The sequence below is a fragment of the Bombina bombina genome, chromosome 4 (genome assembly GCF_027579735.1).
Source record: "Bombina bombina isolate aBomBom1 chromosome 4, aBomBom1.pri, whole genome shotgun sequence".
Taxonomy (NCBI): domain Eukaryota; kingdom Metazoa; phylum Chordata; class Amphibia; order Anura; family Bombinatoridae; genus Bombina; species Bombina bombina.
The window spans coordinates 233,341,898-233,358,288 of record NC_069502.1 but is presented as its reverse complement, the minus strand read 5'-3'; the positions used below and the strand labels follow the sequence as shown (position 1 = coordinate 233,358,288).

Sequence of the window (16,391 nt, the reverse complement as noted above, 5' to 3'; positions counted from 1 at the left end):
CCCTCTAAACCGGCGTGTTTAAGATCGCTTGTAAGATATTAGCAACAAGCGGACTTAGGAGCTGTAAGCAAAAGCTGGCGACCGGAACAATATCAGCAAAACAACTGCACGGCTTAAGCATGCGAATACTAAGCCCCGCCCTTTGTGGGCGGTAAACAACACAACCCGGTAAAATAAGTTGAAACACCGCCATACACCGGAGTCCGTTAGAGACTTTCTCCTTCCGACTCCGGCACTACTCCCAGCGTCAGCCCCATATTTTATAAATAATAATAAAAATAATTAGTGAATCGCCGTTGCAGAGTTCAGAGCAACTGAACCCAGTACAGATCCCTGTGTTTCTAGGCTTAATTTGTTAAATGCCAGAATGACTTGGGGAGATAATCCATATGTTGGTTTCCCATTTCTTTACAATAATGATAACCCACATGTGTTAAGAGGGAAGCCCTTACCCGAGCCCATAACCCCCAACAGAAAGGCAGAGTACAGCCAATTCTGAGATATGCTGCAGAGCCCCAGAAATAAAAAAGACAGCACTTAACTCTATGCTGAAGAACAGCATGAGAGTCTCACAGCATCAAGAGAGCCATCTCTTCCTCCTGGTGTCCTGTGAAGACAGAAGGGTCTTAGTTTAAATTCTCTAAGACCATCAACAGAAGGGCAAAACAAGTATGGGAGGCGCAGTGAGGCTAAAACCCCACCAATTCCCATGCCACCTGTAGCTATACTCTAGAGGCTGACAAGAATACGACTACACCCTATAGTAAGATAGTACACTTTGGAACCATTTTAAAAAACATAATTTATGCTTACCTGATAAATTTATTTCTCTTGTAGTGTGTTCAGTCCACGGGTCATCCATTACTTATGGGATATATTCTCCTTCCCAACAGGAAGTTGCAAGAGGATCACCCAAGCAGAGCTGCTATATAGCTCCTCCCCTCACATGTCATATCCAGTCATTCGACCGAAACAAGATGAGAAAGGAGAAACTATAAGGTGCAGTGGTGACTGGAGTTATAATTTTAAAATTTAGAACCTGCCTTAAAAAGACAGGGCGGGCCGTGGACTGAACACACTACAAGAGAAATAAATTTATCAGGTAAGCATAAATTATGTTTTCTCTTGTTAAGTGTGTTCAGTCCACGGGTCATCCATTACTTATGGGATACCAATACCAAAACTAAGTACACGGATGATGGGAGGGACAAGGCAGGAACATTAAACAGAAGGAACCACTGCCTGAAGAACCTTTCTCCCAAAACCAGCCTCCGAAGAAGCGAAAGTGTCAAATTTGGAAAATTTGGAAAAAGTATGAAGTGAAGACCAAGTTGCAGCCTTGCAAATCTGTTCAACAGAGGCCTCATTCTTAAAGGCCCAGGTGGAAGCCACAGCTCTAGTGGAATGAGCTGTAATTCTTTCAGGAGGCTGCTGTCCAGCAGTCTCATAGGCTAAACGTATTATGCTACGAAGCCAAAGAGAGAGAGAGGTAGCCGAAGCCCTTTGACCTCTCCTCTGTCCAGAGTAAACGACAAACAGAGAAGAAGTTTGTCTAAAATCTTTAGTTGCCTGTAAGTAGAACTTCAGAGCACGGACCACGTCTAGATTATGCAAAAGACGTTCCTTCTTTGAAGAAGGATTAGGACATAATGATGGAACAACAATCTCTTGATTGATATTCCTGTTAGAAACAACCTTAGGTAAAAACCCAGGTTTAGTACGCAGCACTACCTTGTCTGAATGAAAGATCAGATAAGGAGAATCACAATGTAAGGCAGATAACTCAGAGACTCTTCGAGCCGAGGAAATAGCCATCAAAAACAAAACTTTCCAAGATAAAAGCTTAATATCAATGGAATGAAGGGGTTCAAACGGAACACCCTGAAGAACTTTAAGAACCAAGTTTAAGCTCCACGGAGGAGCAACAGCTTTAAACACAGGTTTAATTCTAGCCAAAGCCTGACAAAAAGCCTGGACGTCTGGATTCTCTGCCAGACGTTTGTGTAAAAGAATAGACAGAGCGGAAATCTGTCCCTTTAGCGAAATAGCGGATAAACCCTTTTCTTACCCTCTTGTAGAAAAGCCAATATCCTAGGAATCCTAACCTTACTCCATGAGTAACTCTTGGATTCGCACCAATATAAATATTTACGCCATATCTTATGGTAAATTTTTCTGGTCACAGGTTTCCGAGCCTGTATTAATGTATCAATAACCGAATCCGAAAACCCACGCTTTGATAGAATCAAGCGTTCAATTTCCAGGCAGTCAGCCTCAGAGAAATTAGGTTTGGATGGTTGAAAGGACCCTGAATCAGAAGGTCCTGCCTCAGAGGTAGAGACCATGGTGGACAGGACGACATGTCCACTAGGTCTGCATACCAGGTCCTGCGTGGCCACGCAGGCGCTATCAGGATTACCGATGACCTCTCCTGTTTGATCCTGGCAATCAGTCGAGGTAGCAACGGAAATGGTGGAAACACATAAGCTATGTTGAAAACCCAAGGGGCTGCTAATGCATCTACTAGCACCGCTCCCGGGTCCCTGGACCTGGATCCGTAACAAGGAAGCTTCGCGTTCTGGCGAGATGCCATGAGATCCAGATCCGGTTTGCCCCAACGACGAATCAGTTGAGCAAATACCTCCGGGTGAAGTTCCCACTCTCCCGGATGAAAAGTCTGGCGACTTAGGAAATCCGCCTCCCAGTTCTCCACGCCTGGGATGTAAATCGCTGACAGGTGGCAAGAGTGAGACTCTGCCCAGCGAATTATCTTCGAGACTTCCAACATCGCTAGGGAACTCCTGGTTCCCCCTTGATGATTGATGTAAGCCACAGTCGTGATATTGTCCGACTGAAATCTGATGAACCTCAGTTTTGCTAACTGAGGCCAAGCTAGAAGAGCATTGAATATTGCTCTTAATTCTAGAATGTTTATTGGAAGGAGTTTCTCCTCCTGAGTCCACGATCCCTGAGCCTTCAGGGAATTCCAGACTGCTCCCCAGCCTAGGAGGCTGGCATCCGTTGTTACAATCGTCCAATCTGGTCTGCGAAAGGTCATTCCTTTGGACAGATAACCACCAGAGAAGAGAATCTCTGGTTTCCTGATCCAGATTTAGCAAAGGGGACAGATCTGAGTAATCCCCGTTCCATTGACTGAGCATGCATAGTTGCAGCGGTCTGAGATGCAGGCGCGCAAATGGCACTATGTCCATTGCTGCGACCATTAAGCCGATTACCTCAATGCACTGAGCTATTGGGCTTGGAATGGAATGAAGGACACGGCAAGCATTGAGAATCTTTGATAACCTGGACTCAGTCAGGTAAATCTTCATCTCTACAGAATCTATAAGAGTCCCTAGAAAAGGAACCCTTGTGAGTGGTAACAGAGAACTCTTTTCCACGTTCACTTTCCACCCATGCAACTTCAGAAATGCTATAACTATCTCTGTATGAGACTTTGCATTCTGAAAACTTGACGCTTGTATCAGAATGTCGTCTAGGTACGGAGCCACCACTATGCCTCGTGGTCTTAGTACCGCCAGAAGTGAGCCCAGAACCTTCGTAAAAATTCTCGGGGCCGTGGCTAACCCGAAGGGAAGAGCCACAAACTGGTAATGCCTGTCTAGAAAGGCAAACCTTAGGTACCGATAATGATCTTTGTGAATCGGTATGTGAAGGTAAGCATCTTTTAAGTCCACTGTGGTCATATATTGACCCTCTTGGATCATGGGTAGGATGGTTCGAATGGTTTCCATCTTGAACGATGGTACCCTTAGGAATTTGTTTAAGATCTTTAAGTCCAAGATTGGTCTGAAGATTCCCTCTTTTTTGGGAACCACAAATAGATTTGAGTAAAATCCTTGTCCCTGTTCCGATCGCGGAACTGAGTGGATCACTCCCATGATTAAGAGGTCTTGTACACATTGTAGAAATGCCTCTCTCTTTACTAGGTTCGTTGATAACCTCGATAGATGGAACCTCCCTTGTGGAGGAGAGGTTTTGAAATCCAGAAGGTATCCCTGAGATTTAATCTTCAACGTCCAGGGATCCTGCACATCTCTTGCCCAAGCCTGGGCGAAGAGAGAAAGTCTGCCCCCCACTAAATCCGTCTCCGGATAGGGGGCCCTGTCTTCATGCTGTCTTAGGGGCGGGAGTAGGCTTTCTGGCCAGCTTGCCCTTGTTCCATGATTGGTTGCTTTTCCAACCCTGTCTGTAACGAGCAGTAGTTCCTTCCTGTTTTGGAGCGGAGGAAGTTGATGCTGCTCCTGCCTTGAAGTTACGAAAGGCACGAAAATTAGACTGTTTGGCCTTTGGTTTGGCCCTGTCCTGAGGAAAGGCGTGGCCCTTACCTCCCGTAATGTCAACAATAATTTCCTTCAAGCCGGGCCCGAATAAGGTCTGCCGTTTGAAAGGAATGTTAAGTAGCTTAGATTTGGAAGTTACATCCGCTGACCAGGATTTAAGCCAGAGCGCTCTGCGTGCCTGTATGGCGAATCCGGAATTTTTAGCCGTAAGTTTGGTTAGATGTACTACGGCATCTGAAACAAACGCATTAGCTTGCTTAAGGGTTCTAACTTTGCTCAAAGCCTCATCCAATGGCGCTGTACGAATCGCCTCTTCCAGAGACTCAAACCAGAATGCCGCTGCAGCCGTGACAGGCGCAATGCATGCAAGAGGCTGCAATATAAAACCCTGTTGAACAAACATTTTCTTAAGATAACCCTCTAATTTTTTATCCATTGGATCTGAGAAAGCACAGCTATCCTCCACCGGGATAGTGGTACGTTTGGCTAAAGTAGAAACTGCTACCTCCACCTTAGGGACCGTCTGCCATAAGTCTCGTGTGGTGGCGTCTATAGGAAACATTTTTCTAAATATCTGGGGAGGGGAAAAAGGCACACCGGGTCTATCCCACTCCTTACTAATAATTTCTGTAAGTCTTTTTGGTATAGGAAAGACGTCAGTACACACCGGTACCGCAAAGTATCTATCCAACCTACACATTTTCTCTGGAATTGCCACCGTGTCGCAATCATTCAGAGCCGCTAATACCTCCCCTAGTAACACACGGAGGTTCTCAAGCTTAAATTTAAAATTTGAAATTTCTGAATCCGGTCTCCCCGGATCAGAACCGTCACCGACAGAATGAAGCTCACCGTCCTCATGTTCTGCAAATTGTGACGCAGTATCAGACATGGCTCTCGTGTCATCAGCGCGCTCTGTCCTTAACCCAGAGCTATCGCGCTTGCCCCTTAATTCGGGCATATTATATAATACTTCTTTCATAACATTAGCCATATCATGTAAAGTGATTTGTAAGGGCCTAGATGTACTTGGCGTTTCAATCTTACGCATCTCCCGAGCGGGAGACGCAGGTACTGACACGTGAGGAGAGTTAGGCGGCATAACTTCCCCCTCGTTGTCTGGTGATATTTTCTCTATCGATACAGATTGACTTTTATTCAAAGCAATATCAATACAATTGGTACTGATCTTCTATTGGGCTCCACGTTGGCTTTTGAACATGATGAACAAACAGGTTCCTCTGAATCAGACATGTTTAAACAGACTTAGCAATGAAACTAGCAAGCTTGGAAATCACTTTCAATAAGTTTACAAGCAATATAAAAAACGCTGCAGAGCTTCAAAATACAGATATAATTAAACAATTCTTAACAAGAAGTGTATTATTAGCAGAGGATTGCACCCATTAGCAAAAGGATGATTAACCCCTCAATACCCAAAACGGATAAAACGGATATCAATTAAGATTTAACGCTTTTAATCACAGTCAAACACACTGTCAAAGATCTGCTGTGACTGATTACCTCCCTCAAAAATGAATTTTGCAGACCCCTGAGCTCTCTAGAGACGTCCTGGATCAAGGAGGAAGAAGCAGGAAGACTGTGCTAGAAATTTAACTGCGCAACAAGGCGCTAAAACAAGGTCCCTCCCACTCCTATTACAACAGTGGGAGCCCTGATATAACGGTTTCCATGCAGAAAATATATGTTAGCCATGTGGAAAAAATCATGCCCAAAGAGATTTATCACCAAAGTACCTCACAAAAACGAATAACATGCCAGTAAACGTTTTATTAAAAAACAACATTTTCCAATGTCATGCAAAGTTATCACTAAGCCTGCTACCAGTCGCTACCACTGCAGATAAGGCTTAAGTATTATTTCAGTTTTAACAGTATTTTCTCAGTCAAATTCTAGTCCCTAGAAAATAACTCGACTGCGCATACATTTATCAGCCTGATACCAGTTGCCACTACTGCATTTAAGGCTGTACTTACATCATACAGTAACAGCAGTATTTTCTTAGTCAATTCCATTCCGAGAAAATAATGTACTGCACATACCTCATTTGCGGAGGACCCCGCATGCTATTCCCAGTTTCTGAAGTTACCCCACTCCTCAGAATGTCGAGAACAGCCAGTGGATCTTAGTTACGCCTGCTAAGATCATAGAAAAAAACGCAGGCAGTTTCTTCTTCCAAATACTGCCTGAGATAGAAAAACAGCACACTCCGGTGCCATTTAAAATAAGAAACTTTTGATTGAAGAATAGTTAAGTAAAAACTCCAGCTCCTCTCGCGACCTCCTTCTTTGTTGAGGGTTGCAAGAGAATGACTGGATATGACATGTGAGGGGAGGAGCTATATAGCAGCTCTGCTTGGGTGATCCTCTTGCAACTTCCTGTTGGGAAGGAGAATATATCCCATAAGTAATGGATGACCCGTGGACTGAACACACTTAACAAGAGAAATAATAAACTCTTGATTGAAGAATCTAAACTAACACCTCACTTTACCTCTTCCTATCACTAACACAGGCAAAGAGAATGACTGGGTTGGGAGGGAAGGGAGGAGCTATTTATGCAGCTCTGCTGTGGAGCTCTTTGCCTCCTCCTGCTGACCAGGAGGCGATATCCCACAAGGATGAAATCCGTGGACTCATTGTATCTTGTAAAAGAAAAACTGTATAGGCTATATAAATGGATCATCTACAAAACATTTATGCAAAGTAAAATCTAGTACATAATGTCCCTTTAATGGTGTCTAAGCAAGTGGTGGGTAGAGTTTTGCTATTTAGAACCAATTCAAGAACATGGAGTAAATGCATTAAAAAAAAAAAAAATTAAATAAAAAAAAAAAAAAAAAAAAAAAAAAAAATCACACTTCACTAGTATGTTAATTTACTGCAAGAAAAACATAATTTATGCTTACCTGATAAATTTATTTCTCTTGTGGTGTATCCAGTCCACAGATCATCCATTACTTGTGGGATATTCTCATTCCCAACAGGAAGTTGCAAGAGGACACCCACAGCAGAGCTGTTATATAGCTCCTCCCCTAACTGCCATATCCAGTCATTCGACCGAAAACAAGCAGAGAAAGGAGAAACCATAGGGTGCAGTGGTGACTGTAGTTTAAATGTAAAAATTACCTGCCTTAAAAAGACAGGGCGGGCCGTGGACTGGATACACCACAAGAGAAATAAATTTATCAGGTAAGCATAAATTATGTTTTCTCTTGTAAGGTGTATCCAGTCCACGGATCATCCATTACTTGTGGGATACCAATACCAAAGCTAAAGTACACGGATGAAGGGAGGGACAAGGCAGGTACTTAAACGGAAGGTACCACTGCCTGCAAAACCTTTCTCCCCAAAATAGCCTCCGAAGAAGCAAAAGTATCAAATTTGTAGAATTTTGAAAAGGTATGAAGCGAAGACCAAGTCGCCGCCTTGCAAATCTGTTCAACAGAAGCCTCATTTTTAAAGGCCCATGTGGAAGCCACAGCTCTAGTAGAATGAGCTGTAATCCTTTCTGGAGGCTACTGGCCAGCAGTCTCATAGGCTAAGCGGATTATGCTTCTTAGCCAAAAAGAGAGAGGTTGCCGAAGCCTTTTGACCTCTCCTCTGTCCAGAGTAGACAACAAACAAAGCAGATGTTTGACGAAAATCTTAGTAGCTTGTAAGTAAAACTTTAAAGCACGAACCACGTCCAGATTGTGTAATAGACGTTACTTCTTTGAAGAAGGATTAGGACACAAAGACGGAACAACAATCTCTTGATTGATATTCTTGTTAGATACCACCTTAGGTAAAAACCCAGGTTTGGTACGCAGGACTACCTTATCCGCATGGAAAATCAGATAAGGAGAATCACAATGTAAAGAAGATAACTCGGAGACTCTACGAGCCGAGGAAATAGCTACCAAAAAAAGAACTTTCCAAGATAAAAGTTTGATATCTATGGAATGAAGAGGTTCAAACGGAACTCCTTGAAGAACCTTAAGAACCAAATTTAAGCTCCATGGTGGAACAACAGGTTTAAACACAGGCTTAATTCTAACTAAAGCCTGACAAAATGCCTGAACGTCTGGAACATCTGCCAGACGCTTGTGCAAAAGAATAGATAGGGCAGAAATCTGTCCCTTCAAGGAACTAGCCGACAATCCTTTTTCCAAACCTTCTTGTAGAAAGGATAGTATCCTGGGAATCCTGACCTTACTCCATGAGTAACCCTTGGATTCACACCAATAAAGATATTTACGCCATATTTTATGGTAAATTTTCCTGGTGACAGGCTTGCGTGCCTGTATTAAGGTATCAATGACTGACTCGGAGAAGCCACGCTTTGATAAAATCAAGCGTTCAATCTCCAGGCAGTCAGTCTCAGAGAAATTAGATTTGGATGATTGAAAGGATCTTGTAGTAGAAGGTCTTGTCTTAACGGCAGAGTCCAAGGTGGAAAGAATGACATGTCCACTAGATCTGCATACCAGGTCCTGTGTGGCCACGCAGGCGCTATCAAGATCACCGATGCTCTCTCCTGCTTGATCTTGGCAATCAGACGAGGGAGCAGAGGAAACGGTGGAAACTCATAAGCCAGGTTGAAAGACCAGGGCGCTGCTAGAGCATCTATCAGCGTCGCCTTGGGATCCCTGGACCTGGATCTGTAACAAGGAAGCTTGGCGTTCTGGCGAGACGCCATGAGATCCAGTTCTGGTTTGCCCCAACGATGAATCAATTGTGCAAACACCTCCGGATAGAGTTCCCACTCCCCCGGATGAAAAGTCTGACGACTTAGAAAATCCGCCTCCCAGTTCTCTACACCATGGATATGGATAGCTGATAGGTGGCAAGAGTGAATCTCTACCCAGCGAATTATCTTTGAGACTTCTAACATCGCTAGGGAACTTCTTGTTCCCCCTTGATGGTTGATGTAAGCCACAGTCGTGATGTTGTTCGACTGAAATCTGATGTACCTCAGAGTTGCTAAGTGTGGCCAAGCCTGAAGAGCATTGAATATCGCTCTCAGTTCCAGAATATTTATTGGAAGGAGTGTCTCCTCCTGAGTCCACGATCCCTGAGCCTTCAGGGAGTTCCAGACTGCACCCCAACCTAGAAGGCTGGCATCTGTTGTTACAATTGTCCAATCTGGCCTGCGAAAAGTCATACCTTTGGACAGATGGACCCGAGATAGCCACCAGAGAAGAGAATCCCTGGTCTCTTGATCCAGATTTAGTAGAGGGGACAACTCTGTGTAATCCCCATTCCACTGACTGAGCATGCAGAGTTGCAGCGGTCTGAGATGTAGGCGTGCAAACGGCACTATGTCCATTGCCGCTACCATTAAGCCGATTACTTCCATGCACTGAGCCACCGAAGGGCGAGGAATGGAATAAAGCACACGGCAGGAATTTAGAAGTTTTGATAACCTGGACTCCGTCAGGTACATTTTCATTTCTACAGAATCTATCAGAGTCCCTAGGAAGGAAACTCTTGTGAGGGGGGATAGAGAACTCTCTTCCTCGTTCACCTTCCACCCATGCGACCTCAGAAATGCCAACACTATGTCCGTATGAGACTTGGCAATTTGGAAGTTTGACGCCTGAATCAGGATGTCGTCTAAATAAGGGGCCACTGCTATGCCCCGCGGCCTTAGGACCGCCAGAAGCGACCCCAGAATCTTCGTAAAAATTCTTGGGACTGTAGCTAACCCAAAGGGAAGAGCTACAAACTGGTAATGCCTGTCTAGAAAGCTGAGAAACCGATGATGATCTTTGTGTATCGGAATGTGAAGATAAGCATCCTTTAAATCCACTGTAGTCATGTATTGACCCTCCTGGATCATAGATAGGATGGTACGAATAGTCTCCATCTTGAATGATGGAACTCTGAGAAATTTGTTTAAGATCTTTAGATCCAAAATTGGTCTGAGGTTCCCTCTTTTTTGGGAACCACAAACCGATTTGAGTAAAATTCCTGTCCCTGTTCCTCCTTTGGAACTGGATGGATCACTCCCATAACTAGGTCTTGTACGCAGTGTAAGAATGCCTCTCTCTTTATCTGGTTCGCAGATAATTGTGAAAGGTGAAATCTCCCTTTTGGGGGGAAAGCTTTGAAGTCCAGAAGATATCCCTGGGATATAATTTCCAACGCCCAGGGATCCTGGACATCTCTTGCCCACGCCTAGGCGAAGAGCGAAAGTCTGCCCCCTACTAGATCAGTTACCGGATAGGGGGCCGTTCCTTCATGCTGTCTTAGAGGCAGCAGCAGGCTTTTTGGCCTGCTTACCTTTGTTCCAGGTCTGGTTAGGTCTCCAGACCGTCTTGGACAGAGCAAAAGTTCCCTCTTGTTTTGCATTAGAGGAAGTTGATGCCGCACTTGCCTTGAAGTTTCGAAAGGCACGAAAATTAGACTGTTTGGCCCTTGATTTGGACCTATCCTGAGGAAGGGCATGACCTTTTCCTCCAGTGATATCAGAAATGATCACCATCAGACCAGGCCCGAATAGGGTCTGTCCCTTGAAGGGGATGTTAAGAAGCTTAGACTTTGAAGTAACGTCAGCTGACCATGATTTAAGCCATAGCGCTCTGCGCGCCTGGATAGCAAAACCAGAATTCTTAGCCGTTAGTTTAGTCAAATGAATAATGGCATCAGAAACAAAAGAATTGGCTAGCTTAAGTGCTCTAAGCTTGTCAAGTATGTCATCCAATGGAGTCGCTACCTGTAAAGCCTCTTCCAGAGACTCAAACCAAAACGCCGCAGCAGCAGTGACAGGAGCAATGCATGCAAGGGGCTGAAGGATAAAACCTTGTTGAATAAACATTTTCTTAAGGTAACCCTCTAACTTTTTATCCATTGGATCTAAAAAAGCACAACTGTCCTCGACAGGGATAGTAGTACGCTTTGCTAGAGTAGAAACTGCTCCCTCCACCTTAGGGACTGTCTGCCATAAGTCCCGTGCGGTGGCGTCTATTGGAAACATTTTCCTAAAAATAGGAGGGGGAGAGAACGGCACACCTGGTCTATCCCATTCCTTAGTAATAATTTCTGTAAACCTTTTAGGTATTGGAAAAACATCAGTACACACCGGCATTGCATAGTATTTATCCAGTCTACACAATTTCTCTGGCACTGCAATTGTATCACAGTCATTCAGAGCAGCTAAAACCTCCCTGAGTAACACGCGGAGGTGTTCAAGCTTAAATTTAAATGTAGAAATATTAGAATCAGGTTGCATCATCTTCCCTGAGTCAGAAACATCACCCACAGACTGAAGCTCTCCTTCCTCAGCTTCTGCATATTGTGAGGCAGTATCAGACATGGTTCTTAAAGCGTCAGTATGCTCTGTATTTAGTCTAACTCCAGAGCTATCTCGCTTTCCTCTAAATTCAGGTAGTCTGGCTAATACCGCTGACAGTGTATTATCCATGACTGCCGCCATGTCTTGTAAAGTAAACGCTATGGGCGCCCTGGATGTACTTGGCGTCATTTGAGCGTGAGTCCCTTGAGCGGGAGTCAAAGGAGCTGACACGTGGGGCGAGTTAGTTGGCATAACTTCCCCCTCGTCAGATTCCTCTGGTGATAAATTTTTTAAAGACAGAATATGATCTTTATTGCTTAAAGTGAAATCAGTACATTTGGTACACATTCTAAGAGGGGGTTCTACCATGGATTTTAAACATAATGAACAAGGAGTTTCCTCTATGTCAGACATGTTTACACAGACTAGCAATGAGACCAGCAAGCTTGGAAAACACTTTAAATCAAGTTAACAAGCAATATAAAAAACGGTACTGTGCCTTTAAGAGAAACAAATTTTGTCAGAATTTGAAAAACAGTGAAAAAAGGCAGTAAAACAAACGAAATTTTTACAGTGTGTATAATAAGCTAGCAGAGCATTACACCCACTTGCAAATGGATGATTAACCCCTTAATTCAAAAAAACGGATCAAAAAACGTTTTTTTAACAGTCACAACAAACTGCCACAGCTCTGCTGTGGCCCTACCTTCCCAAATAAACGACTTTGGAAAGCCTCTGAGCCCTTTAGAGATGTCCTATAGAATTCAGGGGACTCCTGGAGGAAGCTGGTTGTCTCAGTCTGTAATTTTAACTGCGCAAAAAAAAAAAGAGCTAAATTAGGCCCCTCCCACTCATACTACAACAGTGGAAAGCCTCAGGGAACTGTTTCTAGGCAAATTTAAGCCAGCCATGTGGAATAAACTAGGCCCCAATAAAGTTTTTATCACCAAAACATATATAAAAACGTTTAAACATGCCAGCAAACGTTTTATATTGTAAATTTATAAGAGTATCACCTCTGAAAGTAAGCATGATACCAGTCGCTATTAAATCACTGTATCCAGGCTTACCTTACATAAATCCGGTATCAGCAGCATTTTCTAGCATTTACAACTCTAGAAAAAATCTTTAATTGCACATACCTCATAGCAGGATAACCTGCACGCCATTCTCCCGCTGAAGTTACCTCACTCCTCAGTCATATGTGAGAACAGCAATGGATCTTAGTTACAACCTGCTAAGATCATAGAAAACACAGGCAGATTCTTCTTCTATTTACTGCCTGGGATAAAATAGTACAACTCCGGTACCATTTAAAAATAAACTTTTGATTGAAGAAAAAACTAACTATATTTCACCACTTTCTCTCTTACTACCTCCATGCTTGTTGAGAGTTGCAAGAGAATGACTGGGTATGGCAGTTAGGGGAGGAGCTATATAACAGCTCTGCTGTGGGTGTCCTCTTGCAACTTCCTGTTGGGAATGAGAATATCCCACAAGTAATGGATGATCCGTGGACTGGATATACCTTACAAGAGAAATAAAACATTGTAATTACAAGGTTTCTTAGTGTGCCTAAAATGGCCAATTCCACTAACACAACACGTTTATCAAAAAAAAAAAAAAAACTAACTTCCTGCCTTGTCATGATGTGGGGAATATTGGAAGCTAAGTTTTAATTAAAAGGTCAATAAACATTCCCACCCATTTTGTAAGACTATTACGGCACAACTTACTTGCTAATTTAGCCTGCAATCCTGAGGGTCCAGGTTTTGATGTCTCAGGCTTGGAAGACCCAGGGAGGGAGAGTTTAGTTTTGGGAAGGCTAACTTTGGGACTAAAACGAGCTGCCCAGTCAAACTTTGAGGAGCCACTAGCTTTAGCCTGCTCCTTTTCCCTGCTGCTCCTTCGTGGACTGGGACTTGAAGCAGAACGGGAACGCCTGGCTTTGTTCTGGTCTTTCCCTTGCTTTACACAGGCTCCTGGAGGTGCTGCAGAGGAAACTGAGGCGACTGTGGAGGAAGAGGAAGAGGTGGAGGCAGAAGAAGAGGAATCTGTTATGGTGCTACACCCAGCTTTGGCTGAGGTGGCCGATTTTGAAGCCAGCTTGGTGGGTTTTGCAGACCTGTCTTCGCCACCAGTCGATACAACGGCTGCACTGCTGTTCACACAAGTTGAATTATCTGTCCTTTTTCTTTTGACCAGCGGAGGGGTGCCGGGGGCTCCACCCTTCCTGCTGTGTGCTTTGCTTGTTGACGGCAATGGTGTGGGTTGAGATGGCTGCTCCTGGCCACCTTGCCTTTTCTTGGGTTTATTTGGTCGCCTTGTCCCCACAGAGGACTCAGCGTGCTGAAGTGCTTTGGGTTTCTTTGTACAACTGGGGGAGTCAGTTCTGTTATAATCAGGGCTGGAGCTACGTTTCACTCCACGATTACCGTCCTTTTTAGTAGGCCTTTGACACTCTGAAGTATTTCCTTCCGAATCCTCTGGGTACGATATTAAAAGGGAAGATGAGCTACAGCCACCCCTGAAAACAAGATAAAACTGCTTAGGTTTTTACCATAAAAATATGAGAGCGAGAGGAGAAAGAAAAAACAGAATTTATGTTTACCTGATAAATTTCTTTCTCCAACGGTGTGTCCGGTCCACGGCGTCATCCTTACTTGTGGGATATTCTCTTCCCCAACAGGAAATGGCAAAGAGCCCAGCAAAGCTGGTCACATGATCCCTCCTAGGCTCCGCCTACCCCAGTCATTCGACCGACGTTAAGGAGGAATATTTGCATAGGAGAAACCATATGGTACCGTGGTGACTGTAGTTAAAGAAAATAAAATATCAGACCTGATTAAAAAAACCAGGGCGGGCCGTGGACCGGACACACCGTTGGAGAAAGAAATTTATCAGGTAAACATAAATTCTGTTTTCTCCAACATAGGTGTGTCCGGTCCACGGCGTCATCCTTACTTGTGGGAACCAATACCAAAGCTTTAGGACACGGATGAAGGGAGGGAGCAAATCAGGTCACCTAAATGGAAGGCACCACGGCTTGCAAAACCTTTCTCCCAAAAATAGCCTCAGAAGAAGCAAAAGTATCAAACTTGTAAAATTTGGTAAAAGTGTGCAGTGAAGACCAAGTCGCTGCCCTACATATCTGATCAACAGAAGCCTCGTTCTTGAAGGCCCATGTGGAAGCCACAGCCCTAGTGGAATGAGCTGTGATTCTTTCGGGAGGCTGCCGTCCGGCAGTCTCGTAAGCCAATCTGATGATGCTTTTAATCCAAAAAGAGAGAGAGGTAGAAGTTGCTTTTTGACCTCTCCTTTTACCTGAATAAACAACAAACAAGGAAGATGTTTGTCTAAAATCCTTTGTAGCATCTAAATAGAATTTTAGAGCGCGAACAACATCCAAATTGTGCAACAAACGTTCCTTCTTTGAAACTGGTTTTGGACACAGAGAAGGTACGATAATCTCCTGGTTAATGTTTTTGTTAGAAACAACTTTTGGAAGAAAACCAGGTTTAGTACGTAAAACCACCTTATCTGCATGGAACACCAGATAAGGAGGAGAACACTGCAGAGCAGATAATTCTGAGACTCTTCTAGCAGAAGAAATCGCAACTAAAAACAAAACTTTCCAAGATAATAACTTAATATCAACGGAATGTAAGGGTTCAAACGGAACCCCCTGAAGAACTGAAAGAACTAAATTGAGACTCCAAGGAGGAGTCAAAGGTTTGTAAACAGGCTTGATTCTAACCAGAGCCTGAACAAAGGCTTGAACATCTGGCACAGCTGCCAGCTTTTTGTGAAGTAATACCGACAAGGCAGAAATCTGTCCCTTCAGGGAACTTGCAGATAATCCTTTTTCCAATCCTTCTTGAAGGAAGGATAGAATCCTAGGAATCTTAACCTTGTCCCAAGGGAATCCTTTAGATTCACACCAACAGATATATTTTTTCCAAATTTTGTGGTAAATCTTTCTAGTCACAGGCTTTCTGGCCTGAACAAGAGTATCGATAACAGAATCTGAGAATCCTCGCTTCGATAAAATCAAGCGTTCAATCTCCAAGCAGTCAGCTGGAGTGAAACCAGATTCGGATGTTCGAACGGACCCTGAACAAGAAGGTCTCGTCTCAAAGGTAGCTTCCAAGGTGGAGCCGATGACATATTCACCAGATCTGCATACCAAGTCCTGCGTGGCCACGCAGGAGCTATCAAGATCACCGACGCCCTCTCCTGCTTGATCCTGGCTATCAGCCTGGGGATGAGAGGAAATGGCGGGAACACATAAGCTAGTTTGAAGGTCCAAGGTACTACTAGTGCATCCACTAGAGCCGCCTTGGGATCCCTGGATCTGGCCCCGTAGCAAGGAACTTTGAAGTTCTGACGAGAGGCCATCAGATCCATGTCTGGAATGCCCCACAGGTGAGTGACTTGGGCAAAGATTTCCGGATGGAGTTCCCACTCCCCCGGATGCAATGTCTGCCGACTCAGAAAATCCGCTTCCCAATTTTCCACTCCTGGGATGTGGATAGCAGACAGGTGGCAGGAGTGAGACTCCGCCCAAAGAATAATTTTGGTTACTTCTTCCATCGCTAGGGAACTCCTTGTTCCCCCCTGATGGTTGATGTACGCAACAGTCGTCATGTTGTCTGATTGAAACCGTATGAACCTGGTCCTCGCAAGCTGGGGCCAGGCCTGGAGAGCATTGAATATCGCTCTCAGTTCCAGAATATTTATCGGTAGAAGAGATTCTTCCCGAGACCAAAGACCCTGAGCTTTCAGGGA

The 16,391-nt window shown here is 44.1% G+C and overlaps 1 protein-coding gene across 9 annotated transcripts in view; it reads right to left on the bottom strand.

Moving 5' to 3' along the window:
* TRIP12 (thyroid hormone receptor interactor 12) overlaps window positions 1-16,391 on the bottom strand; it is a 1,052,161-nt gene that overhangs the window by 845,424 nt on the left and 190,346 nt on the right. For 8 of the 9 annotated variants that reach the window (XM_053709826.1, XM_053709829.1, XM_053709830.1 and 5 more), the window contains one exon: window positions 13,340-14,130. In XM_053709826.1, the coding sequence (XP_053565801.1) occupies window positions 13,340-14,130 (791 nt within the window). Of the gene's footprint in view, window positions 1-13,339; window positions 14,131-16,391 lie in introns of those variants that run through there. The other variant, XM_053709835.1, reaches the window with a different exon arrangement.